At 59.6% G+C, this 27,094-nt stretch overlaps 7 protein-coding genes across 7 annotated transcripts; all 7 read left to right on the forward strand.

Moving 5' to 3' along the window:
- Nucleotides 1–1,815: 1,815 nt before the first annotated feature.
- On the forward strand, nucleotides 1,816–2,538 carry LMJF_32_3290 (conserved hypothetical protein; the record flags this gene model as incomplete). The annotated part of the gene is made up of 1 exon (XM_001685603.1): nucleotides 1,816–2,538. One exon carries the CDS (start codon nucleotides 1,816–1,818, stop codon nucleotides 2,536–2,538), a length of 723 nt encoding a protein of 240 aa, XP_001685655.1.
- A 1,518-nt stretch (nucleotides 2,539–4,056) lies between these two features.
- LMJF_32_3300 (putative chaperone protein DNAj) lies at nucleotides 4,057–5,259 on the forward strand (the record flags this gene model as incomplete). The annotated part of the gene is made up of 1 exon (XM_001685604.1): nucleotides 4,057–5,259. The coding sequence occupies one exon, from the start codon at nucleotides 4,057–4,059 to the stop codon at nucleotides 5,257–5,259; it is 1,203 nt and encodes a 400-aa protein (XP_001685656.1).
- A 1,002-nt stretch (nucleotides 5,260–6,261) lies between these two features.
- On the forward strand, nucleotides 6,262–7,692 carry GCVL-2 (putative dihydrolipoamide dehydrogenase; the record flags this gene model as incomplete). The annotated part of the gene is made up of 1 exon (XM_001685605.1): nucleotides 6,262–7,692. The coding sequence occupies one exon, from the start codon at nucleotides 6,262–6,264 to the stop codon at nucleotides 7,690–7,692; it is 1,431 nt and encodes a 476-aa protein (XP_001685657.1).
- A 3,976-nt stretch (nucleotides 7,693–11,668) lies between these two features.
- On the forward strand, nucleotides 11,669–12,580 carry CYC6 (putative cyclin; the record flags this gene model as incomplete). The annotated part of the gene is made up of 1 exon (XM_001685606.1): nucleotides 11,669–12,580. The coding sequence occupies one exon, from the start codon at nucleotides 11,669–11,671 to the stop codon at nucleotides 12,578–12,580; it is 912 nt and encodes a 303-aa protein (XP_001685658.1).
- A 2,244-nt stretch (nucleotides 12,581–14,824) lies between these two features.
- On the forward strand, nucleotides 14,825–15,169 carry LMJF_32_3330 (conserved hypothetical protein; the record flags this gene model as incomplete). Its single annotated transcript, XM_001685607.1, has 1 exon — nucleotides 14,825–15,169. One exon carries the CDS (start codon nucleotides 14,825–14,827, stop codon nucleotides 15,167–15,169), a length of 345 nt encoding a protein of 114 aa, XP_001685659.1.
- A 908-nt stretch (nucleotides 15,170–16,077) lies between these two features.
- Nucleotides 16,078–19,416, forward strand: LMJF_32_3340 (conserved hypothetical protein; the record flags this gene model as incomplete). The annotated part of the gene is made up of 1 exon (XM_001685608.1): nucleotides 16,078–19,416. One exon carries the CDS (start codon nucleotides 16,078–16,080, stop codon nucleotides 19,414–19,416), a length of 3,339 nt encoding a protein of 1,112 aa, XP_001685660.1.
- Nucleotides 19,417–22,829: 3,413 nt separating this feature from the next.
- On the forward strand, nucleotides 22,830–26,783 carry LMJF_32_3350 (conserved hypothetical protein; the record flags this gene model as incomplete). The annotated part of the gene is made up of 1 exon (XM_001685609.1): nucleotides 22,830–26,783. One exon carries the CDS (start codon nucleotides 22,830–22,832, stop codon nucleotides 26,781–26,783), a length of 3,954 nt encoding a protein of 1,317 aa, XP_001685661.1.
- Between the last annotated feature and the right edge of the window lie 311 nt (nucleotides 26,784–27,094).

Here is a 27,094-nt window from a genome sequence, read left to right on the forward strand (position 1 = left end):
CCCCCAATTGCACGCGCAAGCATGACAACCATACCCGCCTCTGCGTGTCGCTGTTGGTGTTCTTGTGAATCAAAATATATACAGACGTCTGTGTGTGTGTGTGTGTGTGTGTGCTGGTGAGCTTGGCCTTCATGTAGAGGAAGTGAGAACTGTAAAACATGCAGAAGAGAACGGAGCGAGAGAGAGAGCATGCACACGCACTTGCATGCGAAGAAAAGCAACAGCGACAAGACGGAAACAAGCCGCATTCGAACGCAAACACCGTGTCGAATGGTTGACGGCTCAATGCAGGCGGTGGAAGAGAAGGCCGGACACATATATGACGCAGGAGAAATCTGTTGAAGAGCGGAGGTGTGATATTGGCGTACAATGGTGTGGCAGAGCCAAGCCAATCGTGCGCATACACACACACACACACACACACTTAGATATACAAGTGTGTGTGTGTGTGTGCCACGGAGACGCCTACGCAATGAACGGACCACCTCACAACGTTTTTCCAGACAGAGAAGAGGCTTAGGTGCTGCGCGTACGTTCCGTACGTGTCACACCTTCGTGCCTATATGTGTTCCGTCTCTTTCCCCCCCTTTTTCCCCACGGTCTGATGTGTTTTCGTTTGCTTCGTCGTTCGTTCTGTGATGCCGCGCGTGTTCGACGTCGCCTCTCTTTCTCTGTGTCTGTCTGTGTGCTCTCTTATTCCTTCGTAGCAGGCAGGTATGGCAGGCGGTGACTTTCTCCAACGCATAAGAGTCTATGCGCGCTTGTATTTCAGGTGTCGGAGATGGCTCGACCACATCAAAACACACGCACGCACACATGCTCGCTGTTTTGTTTCTCTTTCAGTGTGCCACACGCCGAGTTTGATGCGCTCATTCGTACTTTCGCTGATGCGAACAAGCGCACCTTTTCCCACCATCCCCGTGTATCCGACCTGCATGCGATCGCAGGCACAGGCTTGAGCGGAGACGGGGATAGTGTGAATAAAGGAAGCCACAGCTAAGTGAGCGACACTTCCGTTCGCGATGTGCTGGAATGGTCATCAGCGTGCTGCCGTGCGCGACTGTCTGTGGAAGAATCTCGGGCGCGGCACTTCTCGTCGCCATATTTAGTCGCAACTGGCAAGGCGGCACCCCCCCCCCCCCCCCTCCCCTCCCCCTTTGGCGTACGCTACTTGAAGCGAGGAGGGTGCCCCTGGCGCGCGTTTATTTTCGAGTGAAAGATCGCCGGTGAGAGGAAGTGGGGGGGGGGGGTGGGTGGGTGGGGAGGAGGATCGACGCGAAAGGAGCACGGCGTGTACCTCAAGCCCGGCTTTCTCTTTCTCTCATCTACAGGTCCCCATGTGTATGCAGTGAGCATATCACGGGTTGCACGGGCTGCATGTGCAGCGGAAGGACCCCCGCCCTGCCACTGCCCTTTTCCTCTCGCCCGAAGTTCTCCATCGTCTCTTTTCGCCTTCCCCTCTCCCTCGCTCATCGGCCCTTCCACGCGTTCCTCGCCGGGGGCTTCTTCGTATATATATGTTCTTTGGTCCTTCGTTGCTGTTCATTGCAGCCTGGCTCTCCCTTTACAGAGGGAAAACAACGAGGCGGTTGCAGCGGCACGGTAAAGTGAACACGGCGGTGACACCGACGCATATCTTCGCCCGCGAGAAAAAAAAACGAAGACTAAAAGTAACGTGGCGTATCTGGTACCTCTCCGAGATCGCCATTCTAGTCTGTTGCCGCGGTAACCTTACTCGCCTTTCGCTTACGTGACAGCCCAAGAAACCCACACGCAGACGCGCACACCTCTCTCTCTCTCTAGGTCTGCCTCACCATGAGTTCCTCCGCCTCAACGACGCCGGCGAACTACGAGGGTGGTGGCGGCGGTGGCATCCGCGACATCGGCACCGTCACGTCCGGGATGGCGATCATGAACTTTGACCAGAAGACGAAACCGTACACACGCAACGATCTCGTGCAATTTCTGATGCACTACCAGGAGAACCTCAACGAGGAGGAGCTGCGACTTGTGGAGAAGGGCATTGTGGGTACCTTTGCTGGCATGCCAGCGTTCTTCGGTGCTGGGTACTTCTTAAGCGGCCGGTTTGGCTGGCATCGAGTGGTGCGTGTCATGGCGCCGCTGAACGAGGGAGGACGGCCGAGTTGGTTCGTTACCCACCTCCCAAAGATCGGGCGAACTGCCTTCGGGTTGACGGCGGCCACCATCCCCTACATGGCAGTGCAACAGTGGTTTGTCTCGCGCGTGCTGGAGCTGGACGAGCGGGAGAGCAACTTATCCTTCCACGTGCGGCGTCTGATGCTGTCGCAGCGGTCTGGCATGATGTTTAAGCGCACCGCCACGCGTGAGGTGACAAAAGAGGAGCAGCAGCGTTTCCTCCGCGAGGCCGAGGCGCACGTGAATGAGAATCGCAGTGGTCAGCGTGTGAGCCAGGGCCTCGGCACCGGTCCCGTGGATGTGAACCTGCAGCTGGGCCAGCAGGTGCTGACACCAGTGGCGCAGACAGGGTACAAGCCGATGCCTACGCAGCAGCGGTAGTGCCTAGCTCGGCCTGCGCGTGGACCCTTGTGGGCAAGGGCCACCTAGGGGCACCGTGTAGCTGTGACACGACGAGCCCCCGCCTCCATTTCTTTCACATTCTGCAGGCGCTTGTGCTGTCGATTCGCCTTCCCTATTTCAGGTGGTTGATGTCGTGCCGATCTTGCTCTTCCTTGTTGTTGCTTTCTCTTGGCGTTGATTGGACCATGTGTGTGGGTTGGCGCTCTGGCAAGCGACACGTGTGTTTGTGTGTTGGTGGCGGCCCACGTCTGTCTCGTTGCGGCTCCTCGAACAGGGTTTGGGATGTGTCTTTCCTGCCGTGTCGTTGGCGCTGACGAGGCTGATGACACGTTGGTGCGTTTTTCTGGTTGTTTGTTGCACGGACGCCTCCTCTCTTGTGGCCCGCCTCTCCCAGACTCACACGATGGAAGACGCCACAGTACCTGCGCGCTCTCTTCTCCCTGCATTGCTGGGGAGCTGTCGCTGATGAGCTCTTCGTTTTTTTTTGTTTGTTCCGACGACCTCGCTCATGTTCGTGAAGACTTGTCTCCACTTTCTTCTCCATCTCGGTGACAGAGAGCGAGCGAGTGCCCCGCGCCCCCGCCACACACGCACGTATGCGCAGACGCTCTTTCTCGCTTTCTCGCCTTTTCACGCGTACCGCGTTTCACAGCAAGCTTGTAACACGAGAGGACGATCGCAGCACCAAAGGGCTTGTGATGGCGCTGGAAGGGAAGAGGGAAGAGGGAGGCGTGCACACGCGAGCAAACACCTCGGCGTGCGCCTGCCGCCGCTGCATCTCTCTTTCTCCCTCTTTCCTGCCTTTCTGGCTCCATCGCCCCTTCCCCTCCCGGCTTGATGCGCAGTGGCTGTGGCGTTCTTTAGGGGGGGGGGTGGGCACTGATGGCTCCCTTTCTCCTTTGTTTCTGCTAGGTTTTCGTCAGACACGGTCGACATTGACCAGCTTGTGTAGTTGTGGACCTCTGCAGAGGTGAATGCATCCACCGTAGTATCTCACGCTTCTTGTGCGAGTCGTTTCGCTCCTCTCTCACCTCCACATCTCCCTTACCGCCTCGTGACGCTTCCATTACTTCTCGACCCTGACCGCTACCCGCACCGCTGCTGTTGCCAGGTCATCTGCTTCACGTTGTGTATATCCTCTCTTTCATCCTCTCGGCTCAACAGCTTCTTGCGAACCTTCTCACCGTGCCTTTTCCCTCGCCCAGACTTCACATCTTCTACTGCCTGCTTGTGTGCGTGTACGCCAGGGAATCGGTCGAAGAGGCGTCGAAAGCGGTGTTGTTGCTGCCAAGTACCCCCCCCTTCTCCTCCTCTTCCCCCTTCAAAAACGGGACGACAACGCGAAACGCACATGTGGTGTGCGTCGCGACATTGCTGCTGTGCTGTTCCATAGAATTTGTACAGCGTAGGCACATTTTCCCTTCTTCGAAGTTACAAACACACGGCAGCAGCAACGATTCGTCAACTCACCGACTTCCGCTGCCGACAGACATGCGGATGACGATCGCGCGCTCGCGTCGCGCTACTGTGCGGCGCACATGCGTGCTTGTGCTTCTGCTTCTATGCGTAGCGCTGAGCTCGCGCGCATTTTTCGACTTTGGCGGCGGTCATCGTGCCGACGCGCCGTCCGCAGAGGTGACCCATGCCCAGGAGGTGGACTACTACATGGTGCTGCAGCTGGAGGATAAGCGCGAGGAAGCGACCGAGAAGGACATCCGTCAGCAATTCCGCCGCCTCTCTCGTCTTTACCACCCCGACGTGGCGAAGACGGAGGAGGACAAGGCGAAGTACAGCCAAGTTAACCGTGCGTACGAGGTGCTGTCTGACAAGCGGAAACGCAAGGTGTACGACATGCGGGGGGAGCGGGGCTTGGAGCAGCTCGAACGCATAGACCGCTCCAAGGACACCCCTGGCGGTGGTGTGAACCCCCTCTCCCGGCTCTTCGGCATGCGGGTGGACGATGGCCTGCGAGGGTCCGACATGAAGCTGGAAGCGAAGGTGGACCTCGCCAAATTGTTCACTGGCGGGCAGGAGACACTCCAAGTCAACAAGCACAAGGTATGCCACGCCTGCAAAGGCAGTGGTGCGGATACGACGGCGGCCATTGTGCAGTGCCGGCAGTGCGGTGGCGAGGGCGTGCTGCGCCAGCGCATCCAGTTTGCCCCTGGCATGATCCAGGAGTTGCACCAAAAGTGCCCCAGCTGTAGCGGAGCAGGCCGGCGGCCGGAGCGGTTGTGTTCCGTGTGCCGAGGCAACAAGGTCTTGTTCGGCAGCAGCACAGTTACACTGGAGCTGGAGCCTGGCATGGAGGAGGGCCACGTGCTGAAGTTCGAGATGGAGGCGGAGGAGTCGCCGGACCGGCTGCCGGGGGATCTTCTCGTACACGTGCACACCCTCCCGCACCCCGTCTTCTCACGCCGCCGCAACCAGATAGACTTGGACACGTCGCTGACACTGACTCTTCAGGAGGCCCTCGTAGGTTTTGACCGCAACATAACACACCTAGACGGAGTGGAGCAGGTCCGGGTGCAGCGCCTCGACACCGTATCACCCTATGGCACCGTGCTTCGGCTCCCGGGAAAGGGAATGCCAAAGATGAATGTCGCCTCCGAGCGGGGAGACCTCTACGTCAGGCTGCAGTACAACATGCCCGCGCAGCTCACAGAGGAGCAGAGGAAGCTGGTGGACATGCTGCTGTGAGGTGCCGCGCCGAATCGACGTTGTGATGGGCGGTGGGAGCTGCTACGCATGATAGCAGCGCGTCGTCATGAAAGGCGGTCTTCGGTTTTGTACCTCAGGGGCTAGAGCTTCCTCACGCGCACTGATATACGTGTCGTTGCAGGCCCTTGCGTACAAGGTGTGCACTTGTTTCCGCTGGGCAGACGACGTACCCACGGAAGGCCGTGGATGGATGCGGTGCTCGAGGCGGCGGCGGATCTCTCACATCGTGGGCTCGCCCTGGGAGTGCTTTCTACGGTGCTGCCTTGCGCGCGTTTTGGCTTTGTCTTTTGGCGTTGCTGGCTCTACTCTGCAAGAGAGCACACGGAGAAGCAGACACGCCCGACTAATTCACGGCCTTCACAGCTCCGCCTCAGACGCGCGCCGAGCCGCTCAAGCGGTCGTCTGCGAAGGTGATGCAACGCGCGAGCCGCGAACCCGCCCCTCTCCCCTCTCCCACCCTCCCATCCCCGTGGCACGTGCGGCTCGACTGCTGCAGCGCGCGCCTCGCTGAAACTCGTCGTGCTGGAGCACCTGTCTTGCTCGGGGAGTGCCCTGGGTCGGCGCACCTTCGACCAACCTCGCAGCCGTGTCTCTATGTGAGGTGTATGTGAGGGGGAGGGGGCAGTGCACGTTGCCACGACTTTGTTTAGTTTGTCTTTCATGGTAGCCGTTCTTATCTCCCTACTCATCTCTCCCCCCTTCGGCTGCCGCTGGACTTCTCGGGCACGTCTCTGTCTCGGCGTATGGGGCACATGACGTGGCGCACCCCCCTTTCCTCCCCTCTGCAGTTTCTACTATCTCGTAGCGACCCCTCCCCTCTCCCCTTCACTCACTCAGCACTTACTCAGCGGTCCGTTAGCCTTATTCCTTTCGCGTGCCCCCTCCTCTTCCTCCCTCCCGCTTTTTGTGACGACGCTGAGCGGCCCAAGGTCGAACACCCACACTTTTCCCCACTTCACACACACACAAGCACACACCAGCATGTTCCGCAGGAACATAGCGCACCTGGCGTCCTACGACGTGACGGTGATCGGCGGTGGTCCTGGCGGGTACGTGGCGGCCATCAAGGCCGCCCAGCTTGGCCTCAAGACCGCCTGCATCGAGAAGCGCGGTGCTCTTGGCGGCACCTGCCTGAATGTCGGCTGCATCCCGTCAAAGGCGCTGCTGCACGCGACGCACCTGTACCACGACGCCCACGCCAACTTTGCCCAGTATGGCCTGCGCGGCGGGGAAAACGTGACGATGGATGTGTCTGCGATGCAGGCGCAGAAGGGGAAGGGGGTGAAGGCGCTGACGGGCGGCGTCGAGTACCTCTTCAAGAAGAACAAGGTCACATACTACAAGGGCGAGGGCAGCTTCGTGAACCCCAACACGATCAAGGTGAAGGGTCTTGACGGCAAGGAGGAGACGCTCGAGTCGAAGAAGACGATTGTGGCCACTGGCAGCGAGCCGACGGAGCTGCCGTTCCTGCCCTTCGACGAGAAGGTTGTGATGTCCTCCACCGGCGCCCTCGACCTCGACCACGTGCCCAAGAAGATGATCGTGGTTGGCGGAGGCGTGATTGGGCTGGAGCTTGGTAGCGTGTGGGCCCGCCTCGGTGCTGAGGTGACCGTGGTGGAGTTTGCCTCTCGCTGCGCCGCCACCACCGACGCCGACGTGTCCAAGGCGCTCACGGATGCGCTGGTGAAGCACGAGAAGATGAAAATCATGACCAACACGAAGGTCGTTAGCGGGACGAACAACGGTAGCAGCGTGACGATCGAGGTGGAGGACAAGGATGGAAAGCATCAGACGCTCGAGGCGGACGCGCTGCTGTGCTCCGTGGGCCGCCGCCCGCACACGACCGGGCTGAACGCCGAGGCCATCAACCTCCAAATGGAGCGCGGTTTTATCTGCATCAACGACCACTTCGAGACGAACGTGCCGAACGTATACGCGATCGGCGACGTCGTGAACAAGGGCCCGATGCTAGCGCACAAGGCCGAGGAGGAAGGCGTCGCGTGCGCGGAGATACTGGCTGGCAAGCCCGGGCACGTGAACTACAGCGTCATCCCCGGCGTCATCTACACCAACCCCGAGGTCGCGCAGGTGGGCGAGACGGAAGAGCAGGTGAAGAAGAGGGGCATCGACTACAAGGTTGGCAAGTTCCCCTTCAGCGCCAACTCGCGCGCCAAGGCCGTCGGCACCGAGGACGGCTTTGTGAAGGTGGTGACGGACAAGAAGACGGACCGCATCCTTGGCGTGCAGATTGTGTGCACGGCTGCTGGCGAGATGATCGCGGAGCCGACGCTGGCGATGGAGTACGGCGCAAGCTCCGAGGATTTGGGCCGCACCTGCCACGCTCACCCAACGATGTCCGAGGCGGTGAAGGAGGCGTGCATGGCGTGCTTTGCGCAGACGATCAACTTCTAAGCGGATAGGAAATGTGTGCGGTGGCGCGAGTGAGGGAGGCAGGGGCGCAGGGCGGCTCTGGCGGACGGGAACACGCAGACTTGCACATACAAACACACGTCGTCGCGCTCCGTTTGCGCCGTCGACTTGGCGTTCCACCACGACCACCTACCAACTCCATCGCTCTCCAAAGAGCACACATACACACACACACACACACACACACACACACACTCACAGGCGTAGCGGTGTATGTCGAGGTGGGGTGGTGGCGAAAGAGGGCGCTTCACACAGAAAACTTCTTCCAGGGATATGCACCTCGTAGGGCACTGAGCCAGCGGCACACACTCGACACCTCGTTGTCGCTTGGAGAGGGGCGGAGTGCGATGGCCCCCAGGGAGTGGGCGAGCGCCGTCGCCCTCTGTCTGCCGTGTGTCTCTGAGCCCCTGCCCTCCCTTACCACCAAAAGTTTTGGCGTCCTCCCGGGGGCTTTCCTTTGTTTGACTTCCTTTACGTTTTCCGTCTGATTTTTTGTTACTGTTCCTTTTTTTTCGCGTGGGCTCAAGTGTGTGCGTGTGCGTATTGTATGTGGATGTGCGCCGCCTCCTCGTGTGTGTGCACGCACGTTGGCGAGCAAGTCTTCGCTCACCAAGAACAGGGAAGGGAAACATCCAATCAACCCGAGTCTGAAGAGGCACCCTAACAATGAAGGAAGCCAGGTGGGGAAAGACGAAGTCGCTAGGGAAATAGTTGAGGCGATGTGAGAGCAGAGCGCAACGCACTCTGCCTGTCTCCCTTGATCCCGGTTCTCTGGATGCTATGCGCGTCCGCTCCCCCTCTTGCACCGTCACTCTCTCACTCTCCGCTGCCTTGTGTGGTATTTGGTCGTTTGCCCCCCTTTTTTGTGTCTGTGTGTCTGTAGCGTAGTAGTCTGGGTACTGCAACGTCGAGATGTATGTGTTTGCATGCGCGCCCCTCTTTCTCTCTGCCTGTGTGACGTTTCTCAAGGTAGAGATAGCGCGAGTAGGTGAAAAGGGACGATGACAGAGAGGCAGAGAGCGTGAAGAGGAGGGAGAGATGTTGGCCCGAGGTAGTGAGTGTTTAGAGGCATATCTGAACGAGTGGGTGGGTGATGTGGCGAGCGTAATGCGAGGCAACTGTAGTGTTCTATCGCAAGCACGAGTGTGAAGGGAGAGGGAGAGCGGGGTGCAGTGCTCAACCACTGCCACCTCGATCAGCCCTCTTTTGCTTCATGGTGGGGATGACTTTGGCACATGAGAGAGCAGTGAAACGAAGGAGAGGGGTGCCGAGAGGGTGCCGGACGCTTTGGATCTTAAGCATGACCGAAAAGGGTACAGCGGTCGTCATAGTCGCCCGCGTGGTTCTTTAGTGGATGTCCCAGCGTGTGTGCGTGTTTGCGTGTAGGGAGCGGGATCCTCTCTCTGCTCTCGTCGTGTTCTGTGCGCTGCAAGAAACACTGCTATGGTGCACGCACTCGCACACACGGCGCTTACCCCCCCCTCCCCCATGCTCTCCATTCCGCCGTCGATTCTACTCCCATTCACACCTGCAACGCAAGCTCAACGCACCAACCCCTCGCCCTCTCTCTGCTTGCCCTTTCACCTCACGGGCGTCATGCCTGCAGGCGTCACGGTAGCTACAATTTTGAAGCAACACTATCTAAAAGCAAGGAGAACATATCAGAAAGCAGAAAAAAAAACAGCAAAGGAGTGCGCAGTTATGCGTGCTTCCGTGCCACAGCGCTCTTGGCTGAGGCAGGGCAGCGCTACCTCAGCCCTGCGTGGGAGCGGCTGTATAAAACGATGTGCACTCCAGCCCAGCTCAACGTATGGACCACGTGCGCACGTGCGACTCTCCTCCCTGTGGTTGATCAGTTGCCCATCTGGAGTGGAAGCAGCGCTGAGCGGCGGTCTCTGCAGATTCCTGGAGAGCCTCTCCACACCCTCTCCATTCACACACCCGCGGTAGATGAGCAATGAGCGCAACAGCCACCGTGCACATGACCATTATGATACGCACTCTTCCACTTTCCTTCATCGACACCTCAACCAATCGCCATACACACTCTCGACGAACCTCTACTCCCCTCCCCCACGTACGACGCTCTCGTCCCTACGCGCATATATCCCTGCACTACACTGAGCTGCCCCTTCCTTCCTCTTTCTTATCCTTCCTCATCCGATTCACAGATTGTTACGAGGCAGCACAGAAGCAAAGCACGCACCTCCCTCTCGCCCCAAAGCCCCACACCGATATACTCCTGCATTTCGCACGTACTCGAACACTGCAAGCAGGGAGCGTGAGGTCAGAAGGCAACGAACGAAGTAAAGAGAAACTCGGCAACACTACCGCACACAGACGCACCCACATACACACTCTCGCAAGCTTCAAGGCCACGTGCGAGCGCGCACACCGACCAAGCAGGAGACACGTGCACGCAGAGGGAGCTAGCGGTTACCTCTTGTTTTTTCAGCGTTCTTTCATTTTTTTTTTGTCGCCCCCCCTGCCGCATTGTCTAATCGTGTGAAGTTGTCGGGAGTCCCTTGCTCAAGTGTGCGTCTGTCAGCGACTGCCCCCTGCCTTGCCCTGCCCTGCCTTGTCGCCTCCTCTCGCGCGCTCTGGTCTACGATCCTGCCTCGCATAAGCTTGTTTTCGTTTCCGGTGTGTTGTGTTGTCTCTGTGACTTGTGCGAGCGATCAGGCGCGTATCTGCTTCTGTCGTGTGTGTCTGTGCATAGAGCTGGCCGCTCCCTCCTCCACCGCCTCTCCGTCACGCATACGCACACACGTGGAAGTCCTGCGAACAACAGAGTTACTCACTGACTCGGTTATCTCTCTCTCTCTCTTCGCTTTCTTCGCCTGCCCCTTGTTGACGGCTTAGATTCACACCCCTTCCCTCTCTCCATCACCTTTTAGATTTTTCACTACCATCTCCCCACTCTCCCTCTCCTCAAACCCTCTCTCTGTACATACACGTATATATACACGTATGTGTTAGAGTTCCTCGGTTTTGGTTCAGCTTCCGTCCTCTATTTCTTGTTTGCTTCGTGTTGTTTCTTGTCGTTTTCCGTTTTCCCTTTTTCGTTTGGTACTTGACACACCGCACGTTAGATCCCTCTGCCATCTCTCTCTCTCTCTCTTGTGTACGTCGTCGCCCTTCGCATTCTCCAGTACGCACGCGCTGACAGGCTTCACTTTTTTTTTTCATTTCGTGCGTGTGCGTGTGCAGGCTTCCAAGCAGAAAATCCCGTGGAGGGGGTGCACAGAGAAGCCGCACGCTTGATTAGGGGAGTCCACGAGAGGTGCTTGAGTTATCCGCCTGAGGTTTCATCACCGGAGTTGCCTTCCCCTTATCCCACTCATCTCCTCTTCCTCTTCACTGTTCATTCGTGCCGGATACAGTACTTGATACACGCGCGGCGTGACATAGACAGAGAGACGGCAGCCCCTCTTCGCCCGACGCCTCACGCCACGTCACCAGCTCTTGTATCCCTGCTTTGCCTTTCGCGGACAGTCGACGCGTTTTCGTTTCGCCGTTTGTTCTCTTGTCTGCTGCTGTGCGTGAGTGCGTGCGCGTGAGCGACAGCATGGCCGCCCTTCGTGAGGTGTCCAACCTCGCCAGCAACCTTGGCGCCGACATCAAGCAGCGTCAGCAGACCAGTCGCATTGACCCCAACAACAACAATGGCTTCTCCGGCGCCTCGTTTCTTAATCCAGACAGCCTCCACCGAGGTTCGCAGCAGGAGCAGCAACTTTCTCAGCGCTTGACGGCGGCAAGCAGCTTCTCTGCGGTGACGTCGCACTCCATACACAGCTTGGTGGTGCGGAGGGGCGAGAGCGAGACTCACATCCACGCCCGGCGCACAAACGCGATTGCGCCTCAGCGAACCGGTCGTGCCTTATCGGGCTCATGCACAGACGTCCGTCATGCACAGGAGCCAACGTACTGCACGGATTTGATTGGCGACATCACCGACATGTTCGTGGAACGAGAGCGGCAGGCGGTGGCGCGCTTCAACGAGGGAAACGCGAGCAATGAGTCAACGAACACGAGTACCCTGCACGCCTACTACGCGTCTCCGCGCTACCTGCAGCACCAGCCCGAAATCAACGAGAAAATGCGTATGATCCTCGTAGATTGGCTGATCGATGTGCACCTCAAGTTCAAGCTGCACGCAGAGACCATGTATCTTGCCGTCAACCTTATCGATCGCTATCTTTCCTGCGCCAACAACAAGGTAGACCGAACTACGTTCGTACCACGCGCGCAACTGCAGCTCGTCGGCGTCTGCGCGATGCTTCTGGCGGCCAAGTACGAGGAGATCTGGCCACCAGAGGTGAAGGAGTGCGTGCACATCAGCGCCAACACATACACTCGCGAGGAGATTATCGAGATGGAGCGCGCCATCTGCACCGCGCTGTCGTTCCGGCTGACCGTTCCGACGCCCTTCCCGTTCGCGTCGCGCGCGTGGACGGTGCTGGAGGGAGATGACTTCCTCGGCATTGGCATGGATGAGGAGCAGCGTCGCCAGTACTTCGCGATTGTGCGCCACGCCACAAGCTTCTTCATGGAGCATGCGCTACTGGACTACAAGTGCCTTCAGTTCACCCCGTCGCAGATTGCCCATGCGTCGGTGTTTCTGGCGTTGCTGATGTTGCGCACAAAGCTGGAGCTGCCCAAGACGCCCACCTTCCCTGTGTGGACGGATGCCCTGCGGTACTACACAAAGTCAGAGGTGCAAGAGTTCCGCGGCTGCGCGGAGGTCATTCTAGATTATGTGAACTACGTCCCCACGACCAAGTATCAGGCGGTGCGCCGCAAGTACAACAGCAGCCGCTACATGGAAATCTCCAAAATGCTGATGCCTAACGAGCTGCCGGCGCTGTGAGGAAGCGGAGGAAGCGGAGGCAGCGCGGCTAGGGCGCGTTGACGCGGGCTTGGCGATCTCGCGGTGTCTGTGCGTGCACGGAAGTGAATGCTGTACGCATCTTCTCCCCACCCCCGACCCCCTTTGTTCATGGATGTGTGTGTGTGTGTGTCGGTGGGTAGCAGTACGAAGGCCGCTGCGGTTAGATTATGTTAGATCCTCGCCTTTCCTGTAGCGATGTTCTCCTTAAATCTTTTTGTTTGTTGTGTGTGTGCGCGCATGCGCTCTTTTGGACGTCAGCAACATACCCCTCGCACCCATCAGCGAGCAACGGTGTGTGGGTTGTCGCGGCTTTGCTTTGCGCGTGTGCTTGCCTGTTCAGGCTTCTTTTTGTGTTTGTTTTTGGCTGCAGTGCCCCGTAGTGCCCTCCCCCCTCCCCCTCCGCACTCGGTGCTTGCGCCGAGCTCTTTTCTCTATCGTGGCTGATGTCTTCGGCCCTTCTTCCTCCTTCGACTTCTATGTCCTTGGCGCGTAATGCAGGGCTGCGTAGAACACATGGACACCACCGCCGATGGGCACGCGCCTGCACAAGTGCGTTCCCGACGACGAAAACCAGACGCATGCCACACAAACAACGCACCTTACTCTCCCTTCCTCCCCCTTGTCAGCCACATGTATATCGTGAGCGTTTTGTGTGCCCCCCTCTCTCTCTCTCGCTCGCTCGTATTACGGCTCTTTGTATCTTGGGCCGCTGTCTCTGTGGTCGATGCGCGCACCAACACGCACAGACACGCACCCACTCACGTGGGCTCGTCGCCCTTTTCTTTCGCTTTCTTTGTCTACCTTTGTTTCTCCCCACCTTCCTGTTGAGGTCTGTAGATGACCAGCGATGATGTGAGCGTGCACGTCCCTTCCGCGTTGCTCGTGAATGCCCATGCACCCAAAAGACCAGACCGGCACACACACATACACATACACACACACACACGCACAAACAGTGACCTGCATACAGATGCCAGCGATCGCAGCGGGTTGCTCCTCTCCATGTATGTGCTCGAGATGCGTCCGCGTGCGAGCTGCACCCACGTCCCTGTGCGCGTACGTTCGTGTGTGTGTGTGTGTGTGTGTGTGTGTGTGTGTGTGTGCCTTTGTGTGCGAGGGAGCGCGGCCTTCAACACCCTTTTTTGTTTTGTACCGAATGACTCGTAGCCCAGACACCGCCCTGTCTTCCTCAAAGAAAAAAAGAAAGCAACGTGCCGCAAATCAACGCAGCGAACCCGTGAAACACGTCCGTTACGACACCAGATGCTCCAGCGGTGCGAGGGCGCGTGTGTCGGAGCGCGATGGCGGGGAGATGCTGTGTTGGTGCAGCGTTGCGCTCAGCACGTTTGTTTTTCGGTGCGTGCTCTCTGTCTTCTACTCCACGGTGACGGCTGCTGGGAGGAAAGCTTCTCTTGCTCTCTCGCTGGCCTCTGAGGATCGCTTGAAGCGCTCGAGGGGGCCTCTGAAGCGCCGTTTGCATCTTCCTCATGTGTGGAGAGACGGAGAGAGGGGCGCCGGCGCGGCGGCGCGTCTGGCATGCAGCTCAAGTGTGTGCACGCTCCTCCTCTCTCTTCGTGTCGATTCCTCTCCCTTTCGGCGCATGCAGATGTGCGTCGAAGCGTGTTGCCTGAGGGCCGCTCCGCTCACACCCATCCGGGCTCATGTGCACCATCACTACCACCTCCCCCCTTTTTCCCCCTTTTCCTTTGGCACATCTCTACACACACCATTTCTGTCTGGCGCGCCCTCGCGCTACACTACACTGTCCCCCCCCCCTCCTTCTCTCTCTCTCTCTCTTGCGTTCATCTTTTCTGGCGCTCTCGCCCCCTTTCTCGTTCTCCTGCTGCGGCCACAACGCACAGAAGAGGAGAAAACGAAGGGGACAACAGAAGGGGGAGGACGCCATCGACACAGCCGAGGCATCAGCGCCTTTTACTACTTTCGCACTGCTCGGAAGTGGTGCGTATCAACCTTCCTCCCACTCTAGTACTCCCGTACACACACACACACACACACGCACACACACACGCACACACACACGCACACACACACACACACACACACACACGCACACATATACCGACACTCAACGGCGCGTCCAGCGGTTCTGCAGGATTGCTTTCCTATTCAGCTCTGTCTCCCTCCCTATCTCTCTCGCGCGCGCGCGTTCCAGCAGTGGGGCGTCTTCTGCATTGATGTAGGCAGAGAAAACAAAGAGAAAACATGGGGTTTCGCATGCTGCAAGACTTTATGCGCGTGCAGCGCTGGGAGCGCTCGATCAGGAGGCGCGAGGATCACTCAGACGGCATTGTTGTACGCGGCATTCGCATGATCCCGTGGTCTGGGGTGGCCATGTTCTTCTTCATTATGGTTTTCTTCGGTTTCGACCTCGGCGCCGGCATCAAGCAGACAGCGCAGCAGATCAAGGAACAGAAGAAGGATGCGCAGACGACGCTGGAGGTGCAGAAGATCCAGGCGCGCCAGTGGTCGGTAGAGCAGGTGAAGAGCTTTAGGGAAGGCGAGATGCCGCAGCCTTCGTGGGAGAAGGGCGGTCCGCGAGCGAGGTGACGTGGAAGAGGCGGCGTGGTGGCGGTGGCTAAATAGAAGGGCAGGTGAGGTGCACTGCGTGCGGCTCACGTTTTCGGCGCTGCCTGTCCCCCACCTCCCTTCTTCTTCCCCGGTAAAGTGGTATTCTTTCCGTAGTGTGCTGCCATTGCTATCCTCCTGCTCAGTCTGCCACACCGCCATCTTTCTGTTCTTTCCCGCCTGCAGGGCGGCAGTGTGTGAGGGGGGGGGTGGACTGGAGACGGAAAGGGAGAGGAAGAGGGCGATTAAGCCACGCAGCACCCCGCCCTAGATAAGGCGCGACAAACCCCATGTAGGCACTCCTTGGGCACGCGCGCACGCTCACAAGTCTATCCCTGACTGAGCAGTCGCACACGCACACACACATACACTCAAAAGACCCACATGGGTCCAACAGCGTGCTGGTGCTGACAGTGGCATGCTTCGGCGTCGAGTGCTTTTCATTGCTGTTTGGATGCACGGTGCTGCGGCTGCTGCCTCTCTCTCTCGCAGCACTTTACAGAGGGAAGCTTTTTGTCGTCTCCACTGTTGATATATTGGGCTGCCTCGGTCGTGTGCAGCGCAGAGGCGCCTTAGCGCCCCCTCTCCGCCTTTTCAAGGTATACAATGCACCGCGGTGCCAGGCGCAGGCGCTCATCGTGGTAGAGAGCGATGAGGCTGTTACTGCCTTGCTATCTGTTTCTTTTCCTTCATGTTGCTGCTGCCCCTCTTCCCCCTCTTGTGCTCTTCGCGTTGTGCTCGCATCGTCTTTTCTCAAGGGCTGCGTCATCTGCCTCGTCGCGTGCCACGCCCTCGTGTGCAAGTCCTTATCCTTCCTTGGTGTTCACCACCGCATTCGCTGGAGCGCAGCTGCGTCAGCGGTGCCACAGCTCCCCACTCCCTCACCAGACATGCTCAACAAGGTCATCCAGGACATATACCACCTTCGGCGCGTGCACGCCGTGCTGCCTGACGCGGTGCTGGGCGACACTCTCAAAAACAAGCTCCTGCGCCTTTCCCTGCAGCCCTCCCTGCAGGAGCTGAAGCATCGAGCCCAGCAGGCGTGCGTCAGCGCCCACGAAGACAATCAACTATGTTCTTTGCCCTCGGGCAGCCGATGGGGCCACGGCGGCGGCACGCTGAGCTACTCCCCATACACCATCAACCCATCTGCCCTGTGCAATCTCTTAGACAGCCTAGCATACTTCCATTTGGGCAGCAGTGCCGTCGCGAAGGAGGCGGTGCAGCTCGTGCAGCTCAGCGCGCCGTCCATGTCGGTTCCACAACTGTGCACCACACTGGCTGCGTGCTGCGCGCTTGGAGCGCAGACCGACATCACGGCGACGGCGATGCCACTGCTGCGCACGGCGTTGAACTCGTACACCGGGCCGTCATCCTCGGGTGATGATGGGGCGGCGGCGGCGTCGTCAGCGGCAGGCTCGCATAAGTCCAATGAGGCACCGCTTCTCTTCTCGCAAGGCAACATCGTTCTGCTGCTGATGGAGGCGCTGCAGAGGGCCGGGGTCGAGGATGTGCAGGTGTGGCACCTGCTCGCGGAGCATTGCCTCCGCTACCTCGACTCCTTCGACGGCAGGCAGCTCTGCAATGTCATCGAGGCGCTCTGTGCCGAGGGCATCGACGACTACCCAGACTTCTTTGTAGCCGCAGAGCGGCACATCACGTCGCAGCCGTCTAATTACTTGTCACCGGATCAGTTGCAGAGGGTGGTGCACTGCTACGAAGACTTGCATCAACCAGTGGTGTCGCTGCTCGCGTTGGTCAATGCGACGCCGCTTCACGGCGAGGATGTTGAGCGATCCATCAGTGCAGCAGCCGCTGTCGTGGCTTTCTCCAGCAGCAGCGGCATCGACGGCGGTGGCAAGGGTAGCCTATGTGCGTCGGGCGCCTCAGGGACGGCTCGCGTGGCGACGCTGCATCCTTCCTTAGAGGCCTTCGAGGGGGCCGCCATCACGGCGGTGGCGTCCGCGGATGCTCAAGGGGTTTTGGACCTTCTCCAAAAGTGCGAGCAGCGACGCGTCATGACGGCACGTGCTATGGATGCCATACTCGAACGTCTCCTTGCCTTGTACTACCCCGAGCTGCGGCGCGGCGCCGCCTGTGCGGCGGCGGCCAAGGGTACCGAGAGCGCATCCCATACCGTGGGCGTGACGGATGCCGCTGCTCCGCCACCGCAGCGCCGCCACGCTCCACTGGAGCTGCATCATCTCTCCCAGGCCCTTGTGGCCGCTTTCGAGTTCAATGATGCCGCGCTTTTTGCTCAGCAGCTGCCGACTGCAGCGAGCACTGGTGACGGGGACAAGACTGCTACGGTGCCCGCCAAACCTGCGGCGGTGACGGCGTTGCTCAATGCCCTCGCCGGGGAACTGACGCGCTGGTACCACCACCGTGTGCTGCAGCTGGTGCGGTACGCGTTGCGGCTGCTGCCCGCTCCATCGCAGCCCCACACTTTCTACTGCGCCGTGCTTGATCACCTCCGCCGCTCCAATGACCTCTCGTCACATGAAGGCCCGCCGCAGCTTCGCAGTTTGATCGACGCGCTTCTTGCCTTGCGCGCCTACGGCGGAGAGGCGATACTCGTGCAGTACATGCCAGCGATCACCGTCGCCGTGCAGAACACGCCTCGCAGCACCCAGCTTGAGCTCACGGCTCTGCTGGCCAACTTGCCATGCGCCAAGGAGGAACTCATACCCGGGGTCTACCGACAGTGGGGATCTCAGAAGCGCTGGCTTCGCACCATTACCGAGGAGGAGGTGGGGTGGGCACTGCAGATCATGTCGCGCAGCGGCGGCCTTCGGGACTCGCAGATCCTACATGCGGTGTTGGAGTACGTGCAGGCGCACCGCGCACAACTCCCGCCGCAGCGCGTAGTGGAGTACCTGCATCAGCTGGCTCGACTAGGCATGCGAGACCTGGAGTTCTTTACACAGACCGCGGAGCAACTGATGCGGCGCGCGGTCGAGTCCGCCCCGTCCGTGGCTCTCGCAGCACGCGGCGTCGCAGCACAGCCGGTGAGCGCCTCGTCGTCAACTTCTCAGATGATGGTACGACATCAGCAGTGGCAGGTAACAACGGTCCACGATCTCTGTCTCCTCCTCTTCACCTTCACGTTTGTGCTGCGCGACTCGATTCGTGTCACGCAGCAGATTATTTCGCGCCTCAAGATGTGCGCCTCCTCTGCCGCGCCGCGCGACATCTCGCTAGCACTGTACAGCTTTGTAAAGCTGCGCGTCGCGCATAACGACGAGGTCACCGAGCAGCTGTGTGAGCGGGCCTGTGCCACTCTCGCAGAGTTCCGCGCCGCTGAGCTGGCGAGCATGTGGAGTTCACTGCGCTGCCTTCGCCATCCACACGGCAAACTGCGTCAGCGGACGCTCGACTTGCTGGGCTCCAGCACCGCCGATGTTTGCCCCAACTGGCGGTTTGCGGACAACGACTGCATTTCCCTCGGATCGGCTCTGCTCCTGACTGAGGCTCCGCCGTCCACTACCGATCAGCCGCTTGTGCCGCCTCAAGCTCACGAAGACAGCACCGCCGCGGGCGGCGCTGATGAAGGTGAAGCCGCTGCTCTTCCTGGCCCCTCTGCTCCAGCGAGGAGAGGGCTGGGGGCGGCGGTGCCACTTCCCCCAGTGTTCGAGCGGCACTTTGTCGAGGTGTGCCAGCGTCTCCTGCCGGCTGCGACGGGTCAGCGGCTGTACCTCATTCTCTGCAGCCTCAGTGCGTGCCCGACATCGCTGAGCGTGCCAGTTGAGCTGTGGGAGAAAATGCTGACGACAGTGGACACACACGCCGAGTCGCTCTCTACAGGAACTCTTGGTGAGCTCGTTGGCACGGCGCAGCTGGAGGTGCTGGCGGCGTTGCGGCGCCTGCGCGCTTGCGTGGCGGATCCGGTGGCCCTTGCCACAGTGGAGGTGGCGCTGGAAGCCATGTCCAGGCCTTCTGCAGCGAAGAAAGGAGCCGCTGATACTGCTGGCCCTGGGGGGTGGGTAGCGCCGTACTGCCCGCCGCGGCTGTGGTCCACTTTGCGGCCGCAGTGGCGAGAGCTGACGTGTAGCGCAGCAGTGCTGACACGTTCAGACCTGATGGAAGTTGTGGTAGACATCAAGGGTGGGGGCGACTCCCCAGAAGCCGCTGCGGAGCCTAAGGCGGGGCGGCGGTCCGCTGGGGCTTCAGCGAAGAGGTCTACTGTGCGCAAGGGGCGTTCGGTCAAGGACGCAGTTCACCTGGTATGACGTATGGGAATGTCCACCTGCTCAGCGCTTGAGCCGTCTCGCTCGCTTGCTCGCTCGTCCTACTCACCGCGACCCCCCCCCTCCCCCTCTGCGCCCCATGCGGAGCGTGGGCCCATTGCGTTGAGCCCTCGAGACGCGCTTTCTCCTCCGTCTCCTCCATCCGTGATCGCAGACATATCTTTTTTTTTTTTTGTTCATGTTCCTTCCTTTGCTCGGCTCTGTTGCAGTGTGTGCGTGTGTGTGTGTGGCCACCTGTGCAACACCTTCGCTGCCACCCACTTCTGCTCACTGCACTCTTCTCGCCCTGTCGTGGTCTCTTTAACCGGTGATGCCCCCCCCCCCCCCCCGCAACTGGGTAAGCAACCAGAGTACAAGGAGAAAGTAGTAAAGAGGGCGTCTCAGCACTGGAGTGCATCTGTAGGGCATAGGGGAGATGAACATACGTAGTCACACCCCCACGCTTAAGGGCTCTGATTTCTTTCTGCACTCTATATGCATAGGGTACCTCTCGCATGCGCATGCGAGAGGTTTTCTACCGTGGAGAGTGAGAGAGGAGAGACTGAGGGAGAGGACGTACTGTCCAGCTTCTGCGTGGCTTCTCCTCTCGATGTGCTTTTAGCTCATCTTTCATGTGTGTGTGCGTGTCTGCCTGTCAGTCCCTTTGCACCGCGTGCATAGCAGTTGTGGACATCATACTCTGCATCTTGATCCTTCGCTTTCTTCCATCCGTCGGGTCTCGTTGGGTTGCTTCCCTCTTCTCGAGCACTCCAACTCCCGCCGCCGCAACTTGCGACTTTCTGTTGCTGGCGCGGATGCGGCCCATCGCCCACCACACATTCTGCACAGCCGTCTCTCTTTTCATCCCCTTTCGCTACACTCTGGTTCTGAGCACCTGAACAGAGGATGCGCACACCGGAAGTAACGGAGCACACGCGCACCCCTTGCGTGTGCCACAGGTGACGGAGATTTCAGTAGATCGGACATCATGAGAACCAACCAGCGACCGAACCAACGACCTCACACCGTGACTGTGACGAAAAAGGTTGGGTGGTTGCTTGGTGATGCGCTAGTGGTCTTGTCTGGAGGTATCATGGCTGACCAAGGTGCCCTGCTCGCAACGTTGTGCTTCTTGAGGGTGGTGGTGGTGGTGGTGGAGAGGACTAGAGAAGATGATGTAGACGGATTAAGGAGGGACGGCAGTTCAGCTGCTACTAGAGAGATGCTCGGCCACGTTGTTTTCAACCCGACGTGGCTGGCGTGCGTGTGAGTCTGCAAATGCCTGTGACGATGTCTGCGTGCGTGCGTAGATGTGCTTCTGTATGTAGCAGAGAGGTGGGGAACGGCATGTCGGTGTCGCCTTCCTTTCTTATTGCAGCTTTGAGTCTTCCATCTCATACATTAAGGGTTCAACACTGAGAGGGATGTCTGTGTGTGTGTGTGTGTGTGTGTGCGTGTGTGTGTGTGTGTGTCCGTGTGGTCTGGTCGAAGGGGCGTGCTCGGGCGCGCTCTTCCGCCCTCTTCGCGCTCCACACACACACACACACACACACACATGCACACACCCTTGCACAGACCTCTGCCCCCTCTCGCCTTTCTTCCATAGTGTTTGCCTGAGTCATGTGAGAGAGAGCGAGTGAGCGGCGAAGCGAACAGCCCGACCAAAACTTGTTTTCGGGCGTGTGTGTGTATGCCTCGCGGTTATTATCGCAGCGTCTTGCCCGGCCCTCCTTCCCCTTCCCCTATGCACACAGTCGCATGCTCCACTACGAGAATGGTGCGCGAGCGTGTTGGCAAACCAAGCAGAACAGTAGACAACAGCATAGCTCTGTTGAATGGGCAGAGCAGTGTCTTCGATCTCTCTCTCTCTATGTACACTGCGGGTAGACGCCAGTGCACGCTTGCGTGGTGCCTTCAGTGAGGCAAAGCGCGAAGGGGAGGGGAGAGAGAGGAGGAGGGGGGGGGCACATTGTTCTTCCTCTCGTGTACATACATCTGTTCTTGCGTGTGACTCGTTGCGTTCCGCCGTAGCCCTCACGTACGCGTGTCTCCCTCGAGTTGGCTCCCTTTCTCTCTGTGCACGTGGAGGGCGCAGCGATATCTTGGGCAGCGCATGCGCACGTCTCTGCGGCTGCACAAGCCCCTCCCTCCATCGATGGCCGACGTGCGCAATGTTTTCTATCGTCTTTGTTCACCTCTTCTCTCCCTTTCTTCCCGCTGCCTCTCGGTACATGTTTGATTTCTGTCGCTGTTCTTTTTTGTGTTTTCCGTGGAACCGACATGGGTGCGGACAACTCGCCCTTACACACGCGCGCACGGCGGGCGGCGCCACTGGAGATTGCCGACGCCATCTGCAGAAGCTCCTCATCAACACACACACACGCACACACACACACACACACACACGCACACACATACATACAACGAAAAAGAGGGAAGACAAAGGCGTCTTCAAGCTGGAAGGAGAGAGAGCGAGAGGCAGGCGGGCGCTTCGTTCCACCACCTCCGCGACGCACGCGATGCATATGTGCGAGCGTCGTTCGTGAGTGCTTTTTTTTCCTCTTCGTGGCGAGCGTTCGACCGGCCTCTTCTTCTCGTGTGCTTTCCCCGTGTTTGGGGTGCGTGCATGCGTTCACATGTGCGTATCGCATGCGTATGTGTGTACGTGCTTGGCTGTGAGGCCACATCACACCTGTGCCTGTGTATGCTTCTCATTGCTCGTGGTTTTATCTGCGTTGCGTGGTGCGCTCTGCGTAGAGTCGATTTCTCCTCGCTTCCCTCGTCTCTGAGGGTGGCACGCCATCACACCACCCGTGCGCACCCGGTCGACGGGCACGCACATGCGCACACATTCATTCACAGATACACACGATCGTTAGGCTGCACTTCTGATCTTCTCCCTTTCACTTTCCGTTTGTTTTCGCCGCTTTCGTTAGCGTTTGCAGTGTTGTATCCGACATTATCGTCGTCCTTTTTACTTTCCCCGTCTCCTTATTCATCTTGGGCCCCTTCCCTCCTCTCCCTTCTCTCCCCCCATTCATTGTGCCCTTCTGTCTCGAGACGTCGCTGTACGACCCTCCCCTCCTGTCATGAAAGCACACACACACACACACACACACACACACACACACACGCCTTCATCTGCTCACCTTTTTCTTGTCGTTGCTTCTGTCGTGTGAGGGTAGGCAAGCCCGTCTTGTTTCCTCACCGCACACACGCTCACATACATATATATATATATATCGACGGTCTACGCAGCACCAGTATCCTCCTCCTCCTAGCGCGCGCGTGTGCGTCCCCGTCTTTCACGCTTACTCACTCTCTGCGCGCGTCTCTCCACACGGCAGCGCAGCGTGGCAATTGGTGCCTGTCTACACACAGGCACACACACGTGCGCCGCCTCCTATACGTGAACCATGACGGCGACCTCACCCACGTCGTCCCAGCGGACGTACTTGCGCATTGTAGTGTACTGCGATGATTCGCAGGAGCCGCACACCTTACCGGATGTACGTGTGCCGCGGAGCGTCGGCGAGGTGCAGCGACTCGTGGAGGACCGAGTAGGACAGCGCGCAATGGTGCTTTCCTACTGGAATCATGCGCACAGTCGCTACGAGCTGCTGAAGGATGTGAGTGAACTGCTGCAGGCAGACGGGGGTCTGCTTTCTCAGCGTTTGCACACCTCAGCGAATGAGGCCGCGGAGACGGCAGAGGCAGATGGGACGACGAACACGGACGGCGGAGCCACCTCCGCCAGCGAGCTGGCCGCCAACCATTCCAAGCTCTGCATCTATCGCTGCCAGCTGTGGATGGAGACAACACTGATTCAGCTGGAGCCACTGGATAAACGGCGCGACAAGCTCGAGTACGATGAGCTGCGCAGCCACGTTGCTTGCTGGCTGGGCAACAAGCATGTCGGCTTCGAAGTGCAGGATGCGATGCGCATTCGTTGTTCTTTTCTGACGCGCATGTTTGACGAGACGCGAAGCAGACGGCTGTCGGCCAATCAGAACAAGGTGCAGCTGCTCTACTACAGCAACAACGCGTGGAGCGTGCGCGACGTCCTGCAGTATGGATTCCTGCTCAGCAACAGCGTCCCTCAGTCGCTGGCAGCCGTGCTGCAGTCCTGCGGCGACTCGGACGTGTCAAGCGGCACTGAGTCGCGGTCGAGCAATCCTGTTTCACATGTCGGGGGTGGTGCCTCGACGCCGACCTCTCCGTCGTCAGCGCCGCCGACCGCGGCGAACACGCGACGCACGCCTTTTGTTTTTACCTCCTCGATGCTTAGCGCGCATGTGAAGTATATGCCACCCAACACCGCACCTCACAAGGTGCTGCTGTGCGAAGTTGCACCTGGACGCCGTTTCATGACTGACCAGGGCCTCACGGGCGAGAGCCCCGACAAGCAGGCCTACCCCACCCCTCCTATGAAGCCACCACGCGGCTACGACAGTGTTTGCTACATGCGGGCACACAAGCAGAAGACCAGCCTGCGCACAGAGGACGCCGCTGAAATTGCCGCAGAAGACCTCTCCCTGGTGCAGGTGCAGGTGCAGCACAGCTACCAGGCACTGCCCCGCTATCTACTGACGGTGGTCCCCTCCGCCGCCACTCTGTCGGCACAGCAGCGTTGCAAGAGCGGACGGTACGCCACAACCAGCCCGGTCCGGTCGCCAGGGACGACAGCGCAGGCCGCGGCAGCGAGGGAGAACGAGAAGATGAACCGCGCGGGAGGGGTGCCGCCGCCGCTGCCGTCCCCGTCTTCCCCATCTTCCCCATCGTCCCCGTCTTCCCCGTCGAAGACCTACAACATGAAGGAGTGGTTCAAGTCCAGCCCGAGGCGGGGGCCCGTGTCGGAGGACAAGGGCGCGAATCCGAAGCGGGCCATCTCTCCGCATAGCACCAGCGGTGTCTTCAGGGAGGTGCGCTACGCAGAGAGCACAGCACCCTGCCGACGAGCTGCCTCCGCCACCACGCCGGGTCGCGGTGAGCCCTCCGAACAGCGCCGCGCCGCGCGGGAAACCCGCGCCGAGTGCGACGAAGACAACACCGCGTATCACAGCGGTGGCGGACTGATCGAACCCTGGGCGCGAGACTCTGCGCCTGCGAGAGGCACAGAGACTGCAGTGCGCAGTGACCTGGTGACAGGCTCGCCGTGGACGCCAGGGGTATACTCAGCCGGCAACGGCGGCTCGCGCAGCGCTTCGCACACTAATCGTGTCTCTTACAGCGGTGTTCGTGCTGCTTCGGCACCCCGCGCGCCCCCGGCGCAGCATCTGTCGCCATTGAGCCCATCCGCCGCCCAAGTCTCGCCAAGCATGAATTCGTCGTGGGCGACTGGCGGCCTGGTGCCTTCTCTGTCGTTCCGCGGCGCCTACAACGCGCACTCGAGTCACAACGGGCTGCTCTACGAGAGCCTGCCCCGTGATCGCAGCGCCACGAGTCGCGACGCAGCATATCTGTCAGTGCCTGCTGCCGCGGGCAGAAGTGCTGGTGGGAGAGCCGCAAGCGCTGGCGCGCCGCTGCCAGCTGCCCATCATGGAGCCCCCTCACGGCCTCCCCTTTTGCCACTGCATGAGGGCGTGTGCGGAGGCGGCGCGATGGGCAGCGGGGGCATCGCTGGTCCGACGCTGAAGACAGTGCCGCCCGCCTCCTCCACAGCCCCGTTTTCACAGCGGCAGGCGCCACCGGCGGCCTTGGGTCAGTTTACCTGCGACATTCATCCCCGTCAGATCAAGTCGCTCTACTGCATGGCGTGCGAGGAGCTGACGTGCCCGTACTGCGCCAGCGTTGGGGCGCACCGCTCTCACGTGGTGGTGGAGGTAGCGGAAAGAGCAACGGCTGTGTGCGCCAAGGCGGAGGCACTGCACGAGGCGCTGCGCCACTGGCTGACCCAGTGCAAGCAAACAGAGGAGCAGCTGAGGGCGGAGCAGACCCGCTACGCTGCGCGGCAGCAGCGATATCTGCGCTTCATCCAACAGCAATTCTCGACACTGAATCAGGCGCTTCGGCAGGCGGAGCGTTCCATGACGCAGACGGTGCAGGAGGCGCAGCGCAGGCCGCCGCTCGCAGAGGCTGCTGCTGTGGTCACCAAGTACACGCAAGCGTTCGCCGCTTTAGACGCGGCGTTGCGTCATTATTACAGCACAGTAGCTCCCAGTAGTAATGGGCGCTGCGCAGAGCGCACTTGCGGTCCCACGAACCGCTTGCTCGACTTGTTGCACTTCCTTCGCACGACCTCGTCGCTGATTCGCCAAGTGCAAGGGAGCATTGCTCGACGCAAGGACGAGGAGAAGCGCCTGCGCGACGCCATTGTGGGCTGCGAGGTTCAGGCGCAGGCGAATGAGGCACTCTTTCAACAGGTTGACTGGGCGGGCCTGCGCCGGCTGCTTGTGAGCATCGGCAGCGCCCGCACCAACATGGTCAACGTAGCGGAGCCGCAGCCGCCTACCTCGGTAGGGCCATTTCACAGTAGCGGGACCGCGTCTCCGTCACTGCACGAAGCCACCGCCCTCTCTATGCCTGGGGCAGCACCAAGCCGGCCAAACTCTGCCAAGGTGCGAGCGCGCACTGAGACACCGACGGCGCTCTCTTTGCCGCGCTGTGACGCCAGCAGCGATGTACCGCAGCGGCTGCTGGACAGTCTACCTGTCGGTACTCTTATGCAGAGCGCAAACGGTGCTGCCACATCGCCGCTGGCGCAGCAGAATCTCGGCCTGCACCGCTGTCTGACGGACCTCCAGAGAGGCTACATTTGGGTCATCCAGAGCGCCACGTCTTACTTCGCACCTGGACAACGAAAGACAGTCTGCTCCACACCATTCCGCCTGCTCGGTGCATCGTGGGAGCTGCGCGTTGCCCCGCTTCCGCGAGAACGTTGCCACGACGGCAGCGCGTCCTCCACGCCGATGGCGGAGCCGGGGATCAACAGCGGCGTGATGGACACCGCAGCGTCTAGGTTGACACCACCCAATGTGCTGGAAGGAGGCGGCAGAGGGCTCGGCGGTGGTCAGGTGCACACCTCACTCCTTCTCACGCGCTCCGCGCAGGAGGACCACTACACGTTCGCGGCAGAGGATGTCGATGACGCCCTCGTGACGTCGGTGCCCTTGTCCGACGAGGAAGAGGAGGAGTGGCTCGGTCTCTTTCTCTTTCCTTTGCAGCACCGTCTGCGCATAGACTTCCGCGTTATCGTCTTCTCCGAGGTGGCATGGGCGGAGTGGCAGGTGACGGGGTGGACGGCGCGATTTGCCGGGAGTGGATGGGGTCTCTACTCCTTCTTACAACGCAGAGAGCTGATGCAGACCGACAAGCTGGCGCGCGATAACACGGTGAAGATTTGCATAGCCCCCATCAGCGACCTGTATTAGAGCTGCGTGAAGGGGGAGGGGGTGGAGCGGGGCAGGTTTGTGTGCGCATCAAGCCGAGATAGCACTTCTCCCATCCGCTCCTGCTCTTTGTTCCCCTCTCTCTCCTTCCTTCCTTCTCCATCTCTCCTTTGTCCTTCTATGTCTGTGCGCTTGTGTGCGTGTCGGTGCCCTTTCGCGGCTCGCGTGTGCGACGATCGTTGTCTCTGCATTTTCCATGGTGACATTTCTTTAAAAGTGCTTTCGCCTATCGACATGCGTTCCTCCCTTCCCCCTCCTCATCCACACTTTTTCCTCGCGTCGTCGTCGTCGTC

This window comes from Leishmania major, chromosome 32 (assembly GCF_000002725.2).
Source record: "Leishmania major strain Friedlin complete genome, chromosome 32".
NCBI lineage: Eukaryota > Euglenozoa > Kinetoplastea > Trypanosomatida > Trypanosomatidae > Leishmania > Leishmania major.